The 12,519-nt window shown below is 38.3% G+C and overlaps 1 protein-coding gene across 2 annotated transcripts in view; it reads left to right on the plus strand.

The window, feature by feature from the left end:
* Positions 1–10,605, plus strand: part of pogza (pogo transposable element derived with ZNF domain a) — a 28,533-nt gene extending 17,928 nt beyond the window's left edge. For both annotated transcript variants that reach the window (XM_038302180.1, XM_038302181.1), the window contains 11 exons: positions 1,293–1,390; positions 2,735–2,875; positions 3,524–3,580; positions 3,671–3,786; positions 6,871–6,910; positions 7,256–7,421; positions 7,499–7,903; positions 8,006–8,308; positions 8,573–8,773; positions 8,859–8,989; positions 9,709–10,605. In XM_038302180.1, coding sequence (XP_038158108.1) covers positions 1,293–1,390; positions 2,735–2,875; positions 3,524–3,580; positions 3,671–3,786; positions 6,871–6,910; positions 7,256–7,421; positions 7,499–7,903; positions 8,006–8,308; positions 8,573–8,773; positions 8,859–8,989; positions 9,709–10,009 — 1,959 coding nt within the window. In that variant the 3' untranslated portion in view covers positions 10,010–10,605. The remainder of the gene's footprint in view (positions 1–1,292; positions 1,391–2,734; positions 2,876–3,523; positions 3,581–3,670; positions 3,787–6,870; positions 6,911–7,255; positions 7,422–7,498; positions 7,904–8,005; positions 8,309–8,572; positions 8,774–8,858; positions 8,990–9,708) is intronic.
* The last annotated feature ends 1,914 nt before the right edge of the window (positions 10,606–12,519 follow it).

Raw genomic sequence — 12,519 nt, forward strand, 5'->3', positions numbered from 1 at the left:
AATGAAGAAATCATTTTGCTCTGGTCATTTTTTTTAAATAAACAAGCTAGAATTAATCAAAGAGCTAAGCTAGAGGTCTTATTAAAGACTAAAACCAAAGTTATACCAAAGTTTGTTGCTGAAGGGTCATACATAGACTTATGAGATATCAACTAGAATTTTATCAGTTACTTGGCTCAAGCAACCAAACCTTCGCATTAAAGCACAAGAAGTTAAGAGACATCTATGCCTTAATTTCTACAACAGCATAGGGTTTAGACATCCAACTACTGCACTCCAGTAGATAGTTGTCAGGAAGTATTTTTCTGATTTTTGTGGGGCATAATTCTGGATTTTATTAGCATAACAGTGGGAAGCAGCACCATACTTTGAAAAGAATTGTATCAAGAGGAAGCAGGTAGAGTGATAAGAGAGGAGGTCCAACAAGAGATCCCTGCAGATATTACATAAAAGCGCTTCTCTCTGTTCAATATGACCTAATCCGCTTCGTAATGCAAACCCAGCCGTCCAGTCAACAAACAAGAATCTGATAGTCCATTATAATAAAGACAGATCTTAGTAGCCTGACCGGATGTCTTGATTTATGTGAGATTGTCCTGCATTTGACCGGGCCAAATTAGAAATAGGTGCTCTTGCTAAATGCAAAGAAAGCAGAGCTGCATGAGTGGCCCAAATCATAAACGGAACAGGTAAATGGAAAATATGGTTTAAAAAGAATAAAATGCTGCTGCATTAAGACTGGAAGGGTTTATAACTGGGTGAGCCAGTAACGGTGATTCTCAGAGAGCTTCCTGTGAAGTTTGCCAAGGTTATTTTTAAATTTGATACGAGGGGAGTGGGATGTAAAGCAACACTGTAAAAATGAGTCGCAAAAGAGACGCACAGCTGAAAAAGCAACATCTGATCGCCCTACTTGTTAGGTCTGACAGAACTAAAACCACAGAGTGGCCAGTTTGGCTAACAAAATAATCCGGAGTCAAACAGCCACCCAAACAGTCCGATTTATTGTTGTTTTATTCCGCCACCCTTGTTATTATACCAAATATATATTTCATATCCTTCCTGAAGTTATTATTATTTTTTTATTAATATTGTATTGACAAATTCTAACTATCATTATTTATTTTTTCTTTGCATTATTTCTAATTCACTGAGGTGTATGTGTGCATGTATATGAACTAGGCCTGTACTTTTTTTAATTAGGTGTTTTATTTTTTGATGTCATTTATTTTCCTTTCAAGGTCTGCAACTTTTTCTCTTATGTTATTATTTTTATGCTGCTTGTTTTACAGGTGGTCGATGTTGCCCCACTCCCCGTCGAACCGGAAGTTCCCGAGGAGAGACCAGCGGAACGTCTGGGAACGCTTCTCTCTGGTCTCAAGGCTGGAAGGTAGGACTATTTTAATCCATCACATCACATCTTCAAGTCTTAGTAAAAACGTATCAAAGGAAAAGAAAAACTCTGGGTATTACGAAGTAAAACAAATGTAAACTCCTTTTTTATCCTTAATGTTTTAGCCAGGAATAATTCCTCAATGAAACGTTTAAACCAGAGGTTTCAGGTTTCACATTGACTGATTTGACCTCAGTGGATTTTAACAGAAACAAATTGCTTTATATTAATGTGTAATAAAACTGTTGCAGGTTAAAATTCTGAATAAAAAACATACTTATGGAAAGCAACAGCAAACACTTAAAGAAAAAAAACAGTAAAGCCTAAAGTTCTTTAATCCTAAAAGCTTTTTAACTGTTAAATGTTTATTTCAGGTCTAACTTTGAGGCATGTAATAAATAATTGGATGGAAATAATGTCCTATCAACTTCCTCTGATCATTTTTAACTCACGCTTAAATGATTCCTGTTCCAAGTTGAATCCTTTCAGGGTTCACAGAGGTTAAATCCCTTCAATTTCCTTCAACAGCTGAAAAGTTTACATTTCTTTATTTAATGATGAACAGTTCCCAAAGTAAACATCACAGATCTGTGACTAATGGCTCTCAACGGAGGAAGATTCTTGGACTGTAAGGTTTATAAACAGTGTTTAATTTATATTCATGTAGAATAAAAGACTAAATACACAGTTTGATTTGTATTTTCTTCTGTGGACTGAACACTGTGTATGATTTATTTTGTTTTTTGTTTTTTTTGGTCTCCTTGACATTTCTCAGTTCCTAAATTTAAATCAACTGAGGCATAAATTAGGAATGTTTAAAACTGCACATAAATCACTTTAATGTCATGACCTCAGTACAACAGTATAAACCTTTGTTTCCGTCTGTTTATAGCTTACCAAGTGGCTCTTTATGCATAAATGCTGACCTGGGCGGCCTGAGATATTACTATTTTTTAAGGAAACTTGTTTTCTCCGTAAGCCTCACAAACCCAAGTGTATTTTCTTTTTTAAGTGATAAAGTTAAAGCGTTGATTTATTTAGTGAGCTGCTGAAAAAGTAGTTTTTACCTGTTTTGCTGCCTCTTCTTACAGTAGAGTCCTGCATCTGAAGCTTCCATTGAGCCTTTTAGTGATGATAATGAAATCTACATCATTTTTTTTAACCCATGACGTTTGTTTTAGTTTTGCTTGAGTTTGGATATTTAAGTAAATTATTGTATTTGAATTACATTAAATACATTGAATGAAAATTGAACCAAACCTGCTGGAACTTAAAGCAGTCAGTCTGCACTGAAGAGATGATGTTATAACTCAGAAGCGTCTTTTTCTTTTTACGTTTCAGTGACTTTGACCCATCTCAGCGCTGCGTGGAGTGCCTGAAATCGGTTCAAGAGCTTGACAGCCATTTCCCTACGCTGGTTCACTGCTCCTTCTGCAAGTTCACCACATGTTGCTCCAACTCCTACGCCAACCACATGATCAAGTATGTGTGCTGTAGAGTTCCTCCTTCAGATGACGGATAATAGACCGCTTTACGAAGATTTTGTGATCACAACGAAATCTTTAAGGCAGCTTCTTTGCTGCAAACTTTCTTAAGAATAAGTCACTTTTCTACAAGTATTCACACACTTTTAACAAGGAGAGAAATGTATTAAAGGCATTTTAACTTCTCAGATCCACACAGGAGCAATTGCTCTAGGTCTTCCATATTCTTTTATAGGTTTTGTGATTAAAAATTACAGCTATGTCCCCATATCTTTATAATCACCTCAGATTGAAAATTAAATAGTACTTAAAATCTTCTGATTAGAACAAGATTTAAGAAACTGAATATTTTCTTTTCAGTAAATGAATGATAGGATAGAGGGCTGTTAATTAAATCATTTCTAAAGAAGGGAGACGGACAGCAAAAAAAAAAAGCATAAGGAACCTTTGAAATTTCTATCTTAAATGCAGCTAAGAAGACCGTTTGAAGCCTAAATGGTGGAAAAGTTTGGCTTAAACATTGTTTTTCTCATTTTATAGACTTATAGTAGACCAAATTGATTCTTTCCATAAGGATCTAGCTTAGACTTATTATCAGGTTTGTCATATTTAGTTAAACCTTGTTTGATAATATCTTTTTTTCCAGTAATCACACCATATGGAAAGAACCTCCGTTTCCAACCGTCTTCCAGTGGAACACAAGGTGAGCAAAGAGAATCTGATGAGAATAAAAAGTCTTAAATTGAGCTGATGGTGCAGTTTATCTGAAATCCCCTTTTTGTTTTTTTTTCAGGATGCCAGAAGTTCTTAGATGTGATTCGTGTCCATTTTCCACTTTCAAAGGGGATATAATGGCCAATCACATTACAGCGAGACCAGATCACGTCTGTGTCATGGTAACAGATAAAGGTATGACACAAACACAGTTTAGATTTTTCTGCACCAGTCGTCTCTGTCTAGTTTGAATAAATTTCACTTTGTTTACGACCGGTCTCCGCCAAGTGACGTCAATTGTTTACCTCGGGCGCAGTACACTACGCCTTTTCCACCTAAAATGGCGTCTTAGCAACAAATGTCACGTGACTGGCAGAGACCGATTTTCCTAAATCCGCCCCTGTTTTCAGGCTTATGTTAACTGTAATGACTTATCTTGGACAGGCTGCTATGTAAACGGGCCTTTAGTCCTTCGTTTAGCTTTGCTGCGGTTGTTTACACTACGCCTTTTCCACCTAAAATGGCGTCTTAGCAACTAATGTCACCTTACTGGCAGAGACCGATACATTTCCTACTGTGGGAGTTAGCTGATAGTAGCTGTTAAAAAGTTAGAAGAGTTTCAGGGTTAAAGGTGAAAGAAGCACAGCTGGATCATTAAGGAGGCCTGTCACTACCAGATCCATCCCGGAAGCTCGATCCGTACCATCAGCTCATTTGCACATGCGCAAGCAGAATTGCATCGGGGGTTTCCATAAATAATGGTACAAAAATTACTTATTTCTATCCGTATATCATTAAAAAATGCTAATACACGTCTTTAAAAAAATGTGTTATGACTTTTCTGATGCTTTTTACATTTTCTCTTTTAAACTGCTTCTCTGACGTCATCATTGAACAACTTCAGAGCAGTCTCAGGGTTCCCTTAAAAAGTCTTAAAAGGCATTGAATTCTTCAAAATAAAACTAAGGCCTTAATTGGTATAAAAATGTCTTAAATTAGTCTTTCGTAGGTCTTAATTTTTAAAACGTCATAAATAGGATTATTTTTATTACGATTTATTTTTGTAATCTAAATAAAATGTTGAAATTGGCCTGTTTTTTTTTCTAAATAAAAAAAAATAACGGCTCACCATTATTGGTTCTGTCCCGATAGCGGAACCAATAAAAGCGTTGTTGCGGCCGGGGCATTTGGGAGATGCGGCATTAACTTTTTGTCTGGAAAATATGAGTGTATTTTTGGAAGAAGTCATTCAAGCTCGGAACGATGGGAATTAACCCAGTGGAGTCGCACATGCGAAACACAAAGCGTCAAAATGGAGTTACCGAGAAACAGTCGGTATTTCTCAGTTTTGTTCCACCCTTGTCTCTGCAACGCCTCCACTTATCACCAAATCAAACATACTGAGAAAACAATACAAAGAAAAATAGCTGCAAAAAAGACTTAGCACTGATTATGTTGTGGCTTTAAAACTGATTTGTTTTGTTCCCTGCTAAAACAAAGTTTGTGAATTCAGTTAAATAATTGTTAAAATATATCTGTCATTTGTGTGTTTTTAGCTTTCTTCCTGTATGGGAAGCTTTTCAAAATTTGAAACATTAATGCAGTGGTTTATGTTACAGTAAACCTTTGGGTTAAGTTGTCGCAAGCAGGTTTTTCTTGTGTTTCTTGTGAATATGGTCTTACATTTTTATTTCAAGTGGCATTAAAAAGTCTTGAATTTAACTTGCCTTATGCTGTAGGAACCCTGAGTCTGGAAAAATATGATTAAACCATGTTTATGTGCATTTTAGTTATTTATTTCTTCAGGTTATGAAATGTATACAATAATGTTAACAGAAAAGGAAAACATAAAACTCAAAAAGACTAGATTTATGTTTAAATCCAAAGCCGAAAAAGTGAACTCCCGGAAGTATCATAGGTTCCCATTTCCGGTGCAGATTGGGCACAGATGAGTAACGAAACAGAAAGGATTTTAAGGCATTTATTTTCTCATTTATTAACCTTTAACAAATTATAGTTTAGTACACTTACTATTTACATGGTGGGAAAAACTTTACAACTTTTTACAAAATAAAAACAAGTTCGACCCGAATCTATATCTGGTTGCTCAAATGAGCTGATGGTACGGATTGTGCTACCGGGACGGATCGGGTAATGACAAGGCTGGCTGTAATAAAGATGAACCCATCTACATAAAAGTTGTTTTACCAGGTCCAAGCAATCTAAAGTTGGTGAGTGCAGAATAAAGTTGATCACATCATATTTTCTCAGTTAACTTATTTCTGAGATGTCAGAAGAAGGAACAAACCAGATAATCTACATACAAAGAAATCAACGTATCCAGACCCCCACCATCCCTGTTTAACCTAGGAGGCTTCAGTGTATTTAATGTAGGAAATGGATAGCTGGGTGCACTGTTTTAAAGAAACACGACGAATAAACAGCACATGATAAATATAGAATTTGAAATATATTTTGAAATCGTAGATGAAAAAAATTAACATGGTTGATACGGATAAAAAATGTTGCATCGGTTAATTAGATATCCAAAATGACTGAATAAAGGTCAGAAAACAGCTAAATGAAATAATATATAGACTTTACACGACCATTCATGTACCTATTAAACCTCATGCATAGATGTATTGCTTCAACAAATTATATTTTTGTTTATTTGGTTGTTTATCATTAAGTCCTGCTGCTAACCACTCTTAGCAGCACGAATTAGCATTTAGCATAATCAACAAATTATGAACTCTGCCTTATGTTGCTTTTAGGAACAAAGAAATTCAGTTAATTTACCCAGACATCTGAGAGATTATAGTCAGCTGTCAGCACCATTCTGCCTGAGTGTCCTTTTAAAAAAAGATCAGTTTACATCAGATTCTGAAGGTGTCATTAATAATTTGTCCTTTTATTTTTTGCTGCTAGAAAATAAAAGAATTGATTACCTAGCTCATTTAAATACACTGACATTCATGCAGTGCTTTGATGGACCTTTTTTTGGTTGATGTGGGGGTGAAGTGGGCCCTATCGGGTCGCGCCTTAAAGGCAGACTTTGAGGAAGAGGTGTGATCTATAAAATTGCCTTTGTTTGTGTATCTACATGAAATGTTATCAAATATTTGGTGTATGAACACTTTTAGTATGGATTCCACACTGTTCTATAAATGAAGCCCATGATTTTTAATCACTTGCTGTAAATTATATGACCACCAGATGGCGCCATCTTCGTAGTTTTAATGAAACAGAATCTCAACATTTTTTCTTTTTCTTCAGAGGAAACTTTGAATCAGGACAAGATTCTCAAAAATGAGTGGTAAACACACCTCAACACACTCAAGTCACACCTCACAATTACACATTATATGGAAATCAGTTAAAATTAAAATAATGACATTTTTCATTGAATCAGTCATGTGTATGAAACTTTTATTTTATTTGGATTTATTTCATTTATTTTGTGAGAAGAATGCTGTAGTTCAAATCATAACAGTTTAAAAGTTGTTAAAAGTTAGTTTCAGTTTTAACTCAGAGGCACCGATAAGAACCACACGTTCTGAACGTCTTGATCCTACAGGCAAAAATTCTGCCTAATGTTTACACTCAGTTTCAAACAGAAAATGTATTTTTTCTTCTTCTTTGAATCGTATTCCTGTTTCAGCTCCCCGGTCAGGCAGAACCTAAGCAATGCTAATGGAGTCTTCGTCCCGATTCAACTCGTTCCACATGTTCAGCCGTCCCCTCAGCTGTCAGTCAAAGCCCTGAGCGCCGCTTTCTCTCCTCCCTTCACACCAGCCATGACCATCCAGATAACGGGGGTGGGAAAGGTGAGATGATGTGGAGCTGTGATTAAACGTGAGAGGATGATGATGATCCTTGAATATAAACTGTTATTCCTCCACAGCAAAGGGTCAGTCCTCTGACCCACGATCAGCTCGTCATCGTCCTCTCCTCTTTGTGTCACGGCATTGCTGAGACGGCTCGGCGCACCAAGGTGTCTCCCGCCACCATCCGGTTCTGGATCGCCTTGCAGCAGCGCGGCCTGGCGCAGACAAGATGGAGCTGGAAAACAGACAAGATGGCGGAGTGGGTCCTGAATCGCAGAGAGCAGCAGCTGAGCGTGACGGAAACCGTCCTGCTGCTGACGGCCAGGTCCACTCTGGGCGAGAGCACTCGGGTGGAGGAGTGCTACAGCTGGACGATAGACTTCATGCTGAGGCACGACCTGGGGCTGCAGACCACCAACAACAACAAGCTGAGGAGCATCCAGGAGGAGAGCCGCAGCTTCATTCTGTCCATCTACACACAGGTCAGTCAGGTAGAAGATCTGGATGTTCATCTGAAGTTTATTTTTAAGGGAAATTTTAAAATGCATCATGTTGTCTGATGTTTTTTTTCCCTCTTATTTTAGATTCAAAGAGGAGTCCTGCCTCTTCACTGCTGGGGCTGCATGGACGAGCTTCCCATCTTCATCAACTTGGACCTGTTCTCCAAACAGGACCCCTCTGCCTTCCAGCTGTTTGGGGCGCCTGAGGACAAACCCATCTACGACATCGTCCTATCTGCCCTGTCGGACGGCAGCCTCCTGCCCCCTCTGTTGTTCTTCACAGGAACTGCATCGAGCATCCCGGATGGGTTTCCTGACAACGTGCTGCTGGAAGCCCGAGAGGAAGGATTCACAGAGGAGGAGCGTCTGAAAATCTGGATTGACAAGGTCAGGAAGAACTGATTTACACTTTGAATATCAGACTTAAAAACTGCATAAAAAAAAGATGTAGTTGTTTCCCCATTTGTCTCCTTCTCTTCCTGTCTGTCCATCAGTCTGTCTGTCCCCCCTTTACAAGTGTTTTGTGTTTTAAATGATCCCTGAATAAACAGAGAAACCAAGATGTCCGTAATATGGAAAAGTCTTTGTTTTTAAAAAGAAATCGTGTTGGAACTCAATGTGTGACGCTGTCCTTCTCCCCCGTCGCTACAGGTGTGGCGGCCATGCGTGACTTCCAAACAAAACGATGACTCTTTCTTAATGATGGACGTCCACCGAGGTCACCTCAGCCAAGCGTTCAGAGAGAATCTGTCCGCCTGCAACACTGACATCGCCTTCATCCCCGCAGGGTGCAGCTGTCGGCTGCAGCCGCTCGAAATCTGTGTGACACAGGTGCTGCGGGATTTTCTGCAGGTACGCAGAAGAGGCTTTCCCACACCTGTTCCCTTAATCATAATAACTAATGAGATGATCTGATTGCTGGTTCCTGCACTTCCAGGCCAGATGGTGTCAGCTGGTCTCTGATGGAGGACTCGATGGTCTAGGCTTAGATCAGCTGGCTCTGACTATTGCTTGTTGGCTCAGTGAAGTTTCCTCCACTCTGAACTCGCAGATGGAGATCCTGCGGAGGTGAGAACTTTTCAGTTATTACAGTTATTTAAAAGAGGAGCTGAGAACACAAGGGTTCATTTCCTTACATTACTGGTCTTTATTTGGATTCAGAAAAAAATGACAAACTGATGCCCAAACTGGATGTGGAAGTTTTTCCCCCCATAATTATCTAAAAAGTGTGGCATGCATTTATATGTATTATGTCCTCTTTACTCTGGTTCCCCTAAATTAAATCCAGTGCTTTCATATGTCGTCTAATCAGTGAACAGCGCCGCCCCTGTGGGATTTAATCTCAGTATAAACCCAGCTGTTACACAAAGGAATTAGAGGTTTGTCAGAAAACAAAAAGTACCACAAACACCCAGAAGGAAACCTGGTGGAGGCTGTGAAAGCTATGGTGGTGTGTTTGGATCAAAACAAACCAATCACAGGTTAGAACGTCCTAGCCAAAAGCCAGATGAGGTCCCGAATAAGGGAAGCTTTGTGTTGATTTGAGAGAGATGCGTGCAAATGTACGCCACACTTTTTAGATCTATATATGCTAAAAGGTTTTTAAACTAACCTTGTTTTAATTTACAAATTTAAATATATTAAATGGTAATTTTTTTGCATGATGTAATCAAACCCAAACAGGTATGAATACACATGCAAAGTACCGATTTGCTCCTTTGGGTCAATCCACATGGTTCTCACCTGTTAACATGGTGGGTCGTGTGATTTCCTGATCTCTCCTTTAGGTCGTTCACATTAGCATGCAGCCTGCAGTACCTGGAGAATCGAGGAGAGGCAGCCAGGTTGATCAGAGCTCTGACAGACGCTCTGTCCCAGCCCCCAGGGTCTGGGTCACAAGGACATTTACCAGCACCACAGACTGAAAGGAGACTGCTGTTACTGGTGATGCAGGGGAAGAAAAACGGTGGGAATGTAGAGGAGAACTTCAAAGGCACACTGATGGAGGTCTGCAGCCCATCAGCTCTGCGTCAGGTGTTTAACAGCGAAAGCGATGGCGAGTCGTTCCATGGTTTCACTGACGTCTGAGGCCTTAGTCCTGAGACTCTATTAGATAATACTGAGTATGAGCATGCAAACAATTTGGCTTTAATGCAAAAAATGATTAAGATGTTTCATTCAAAGCAAATAGTCCAGAAATGGCTGACTGGAATAGATAATAGTCTGATATGAGATAAAGGCATGAATAACTCCCCTGTTACAGGGCTTAATTTGTCTTGTTATATCGATAAAGAAATATAAAGTTACCAGAATAATAAAAAACATATTGACCAGTTTAGACATAATTCTACTGTAAACTGAAGATTGTATGTTTTATAAAGGAATATATATAAAAGAAAAACAGTCAGAGCTGATCTTCTAACATCAACTAAGCCCGGTTTGTTTATCTCTCCTTCATAATTAAACCTTTAACAGCCTCCGTTCAACAAATAGAGCTTTTTATGTATGTTAAGGCTTCAGATATAGATATTGATCTATAAGCTTCTGGTGGAAAAGTGAGTGTATAAATAAGAAATATGTAAAGGTTGTTTCCCACTGCTGTCTGTAAATTAACTCTATTTTTTGGTACTTTTTTCAGGAATTCTGTAATTTTTGTAGTATAATAAAACAAATGTTCCCTCTGACTAATGATTTCATGAATTATTTAATACAATAAAAATGTCTTTAAACTTCTGATAAGTTTTTTTTAACTAACAAGGAGTTCGAAAAAAAAAAGTAACTGGATTTTTTTTGGGGGGGGAAGATTAATTCCATTTAAATCTAAATGTTTAAAACTGAAGCGGTCAAGAGTAGATCCAGTATCCACCGTCCCTGATGACGCTTAAATATAGCACCATGAGAACAGAACACATTTCCCAGCATGTCCACCAACACCAGCTACAACCATCCCCACCCCCCAAGGACGACTGACCAGCGGGGGGATGCAGGATGGGAAGGATTTCACGACCTTGACTGTCCTTTCTTTAAATTTAGATGTAGGACGAAAAGCAGGCTTTGTAAATCCCACTTGGGCCGAATCCCTGGTTCCAACAACTTACTTCACATTGTAAAAAACAGAATGTACAGCACTGCCTAAGTTTGAAAAATTCCTTATTTCTTCCCCAGGATCCAAACATTCAACTAATATCTAAAATGGTTCTGATCAATAGTTCCTAATAAATTTTTTGTATGGATATTGGAGGGTATCATGGGTTGTTTTTTAACCATATTTTTAAAATGGTAGTTATTACACCCTACTACGTATTTAGGCATAGGGACTAAAAACTGGCTTTATTCCACAGATGAGAAGCACTTGAAAGGAAACAAGCCAAGTACATTGTTTAAACCTGAGAGATGCTTAACTTCATTTAATCACCACCTTGCAGATTTCAGCTAATTTAGGCTCATCTTTAATAATTAGAATATAACTGAAAAGTAAAAGATTAATCTCATGTAGATTGGTGTGTTTGTTTTGTTCATTCTGTTCATTCAATTCAGTTTATATAGCTCCAATTCACAACACGTCATCTCAAGGTTCACCAGATCATAAAGTCAGCTTGATTCAAAGTTTTCTATCTAAGGAAAACCAGTTGATTGCATTGACTCAAATGCATGCTTGTAGCAACAGTGGAAAGGAAAAACTCCCTTTTAACAAGAAGAAACCTCCAGCAGAACCAGGCTCAGTGTGAGCAGCCATCTATCGAGGCCGACTGGGGTTCAAGGAGACTGAAGCAGACATACAAATTCAGTTTCTCAGAAAATTTGAATAATAAAATGGGATTTTTTTCACATAAATATAAGCCTTCGGATATGAACATCCATGTATTACATCATTATATCCATATAGAAATGCTTATTTGTGTCCTGGCATAGTCCAGTAGTTGTGAATCTCCAAAAAACTTTTAAATATTTTTTCTTCTCTATTTTTTTTTTTTTTTTCAAGGATGTAGCTATCCCTGTTATTTTTTTCATTGATTAAAGCCATTTTTATGCAGGAGCACCAACATGGACCGTGGACAGAATGCTGGGAAACATTTCTCCCCTCACTATCCTTTGCACGGCAGAGACAAACTGCAGAGAAACACTCAGCCTTACTTGTTGAATTACAGTATTAAACCATAAATTCATATTTTTCTGCTTGTAATGATCACGTGCATTTGCGTTTTAATTGATCAGGATTTCAGCATTTATTGTCATTTAAGGGAAACAAAAATGTTAAGAGGTCAACAGGGATATTCTGACCTCCACTGGCACATCTGCAGAGAATGTGTATTTATCTCAAGACCCATTAGCATTCATTAGCATCTGTTAGCCTCCCTCTGAGCAGCATTTGCATGGTAAACCGTAAACCAGCATGCAGTCTGTGGTTAAAGGTGTCCAGCGGGAGGATGTTTCAGTCAGAGCAAAGAAATCAACCATTTCAGAGTCGATTACAACACCTTTGATGTTGTGACTCACTTTCTCTTAAGCTGCTCTTCACTTGTTTACGTGTAAGCCATAATAAAAGGTCAGACGTGCAGCTTTTGTGAAGTGCTGAGCTAAATGTTCTGCAGTAGAGA

This window comes from Cyprinodon tularosa, unplaced genomic scaffold (genome assembly GCF_016077235.1).
Source record: "Cyprinodon tularosa strain WSP-4 unplaced genomic scaffold, ASM1607723v1 ctg483, whole genome shotgun sequence".
Classification (NCBI taxonomy): domain Eukaryota; kingdom Metazoa; phylum Chordata; class Actinopteri; order Cyprinodontiformes; family Cyprinodontidae; genus Cyprinodon; species Cyprinodon tularosa.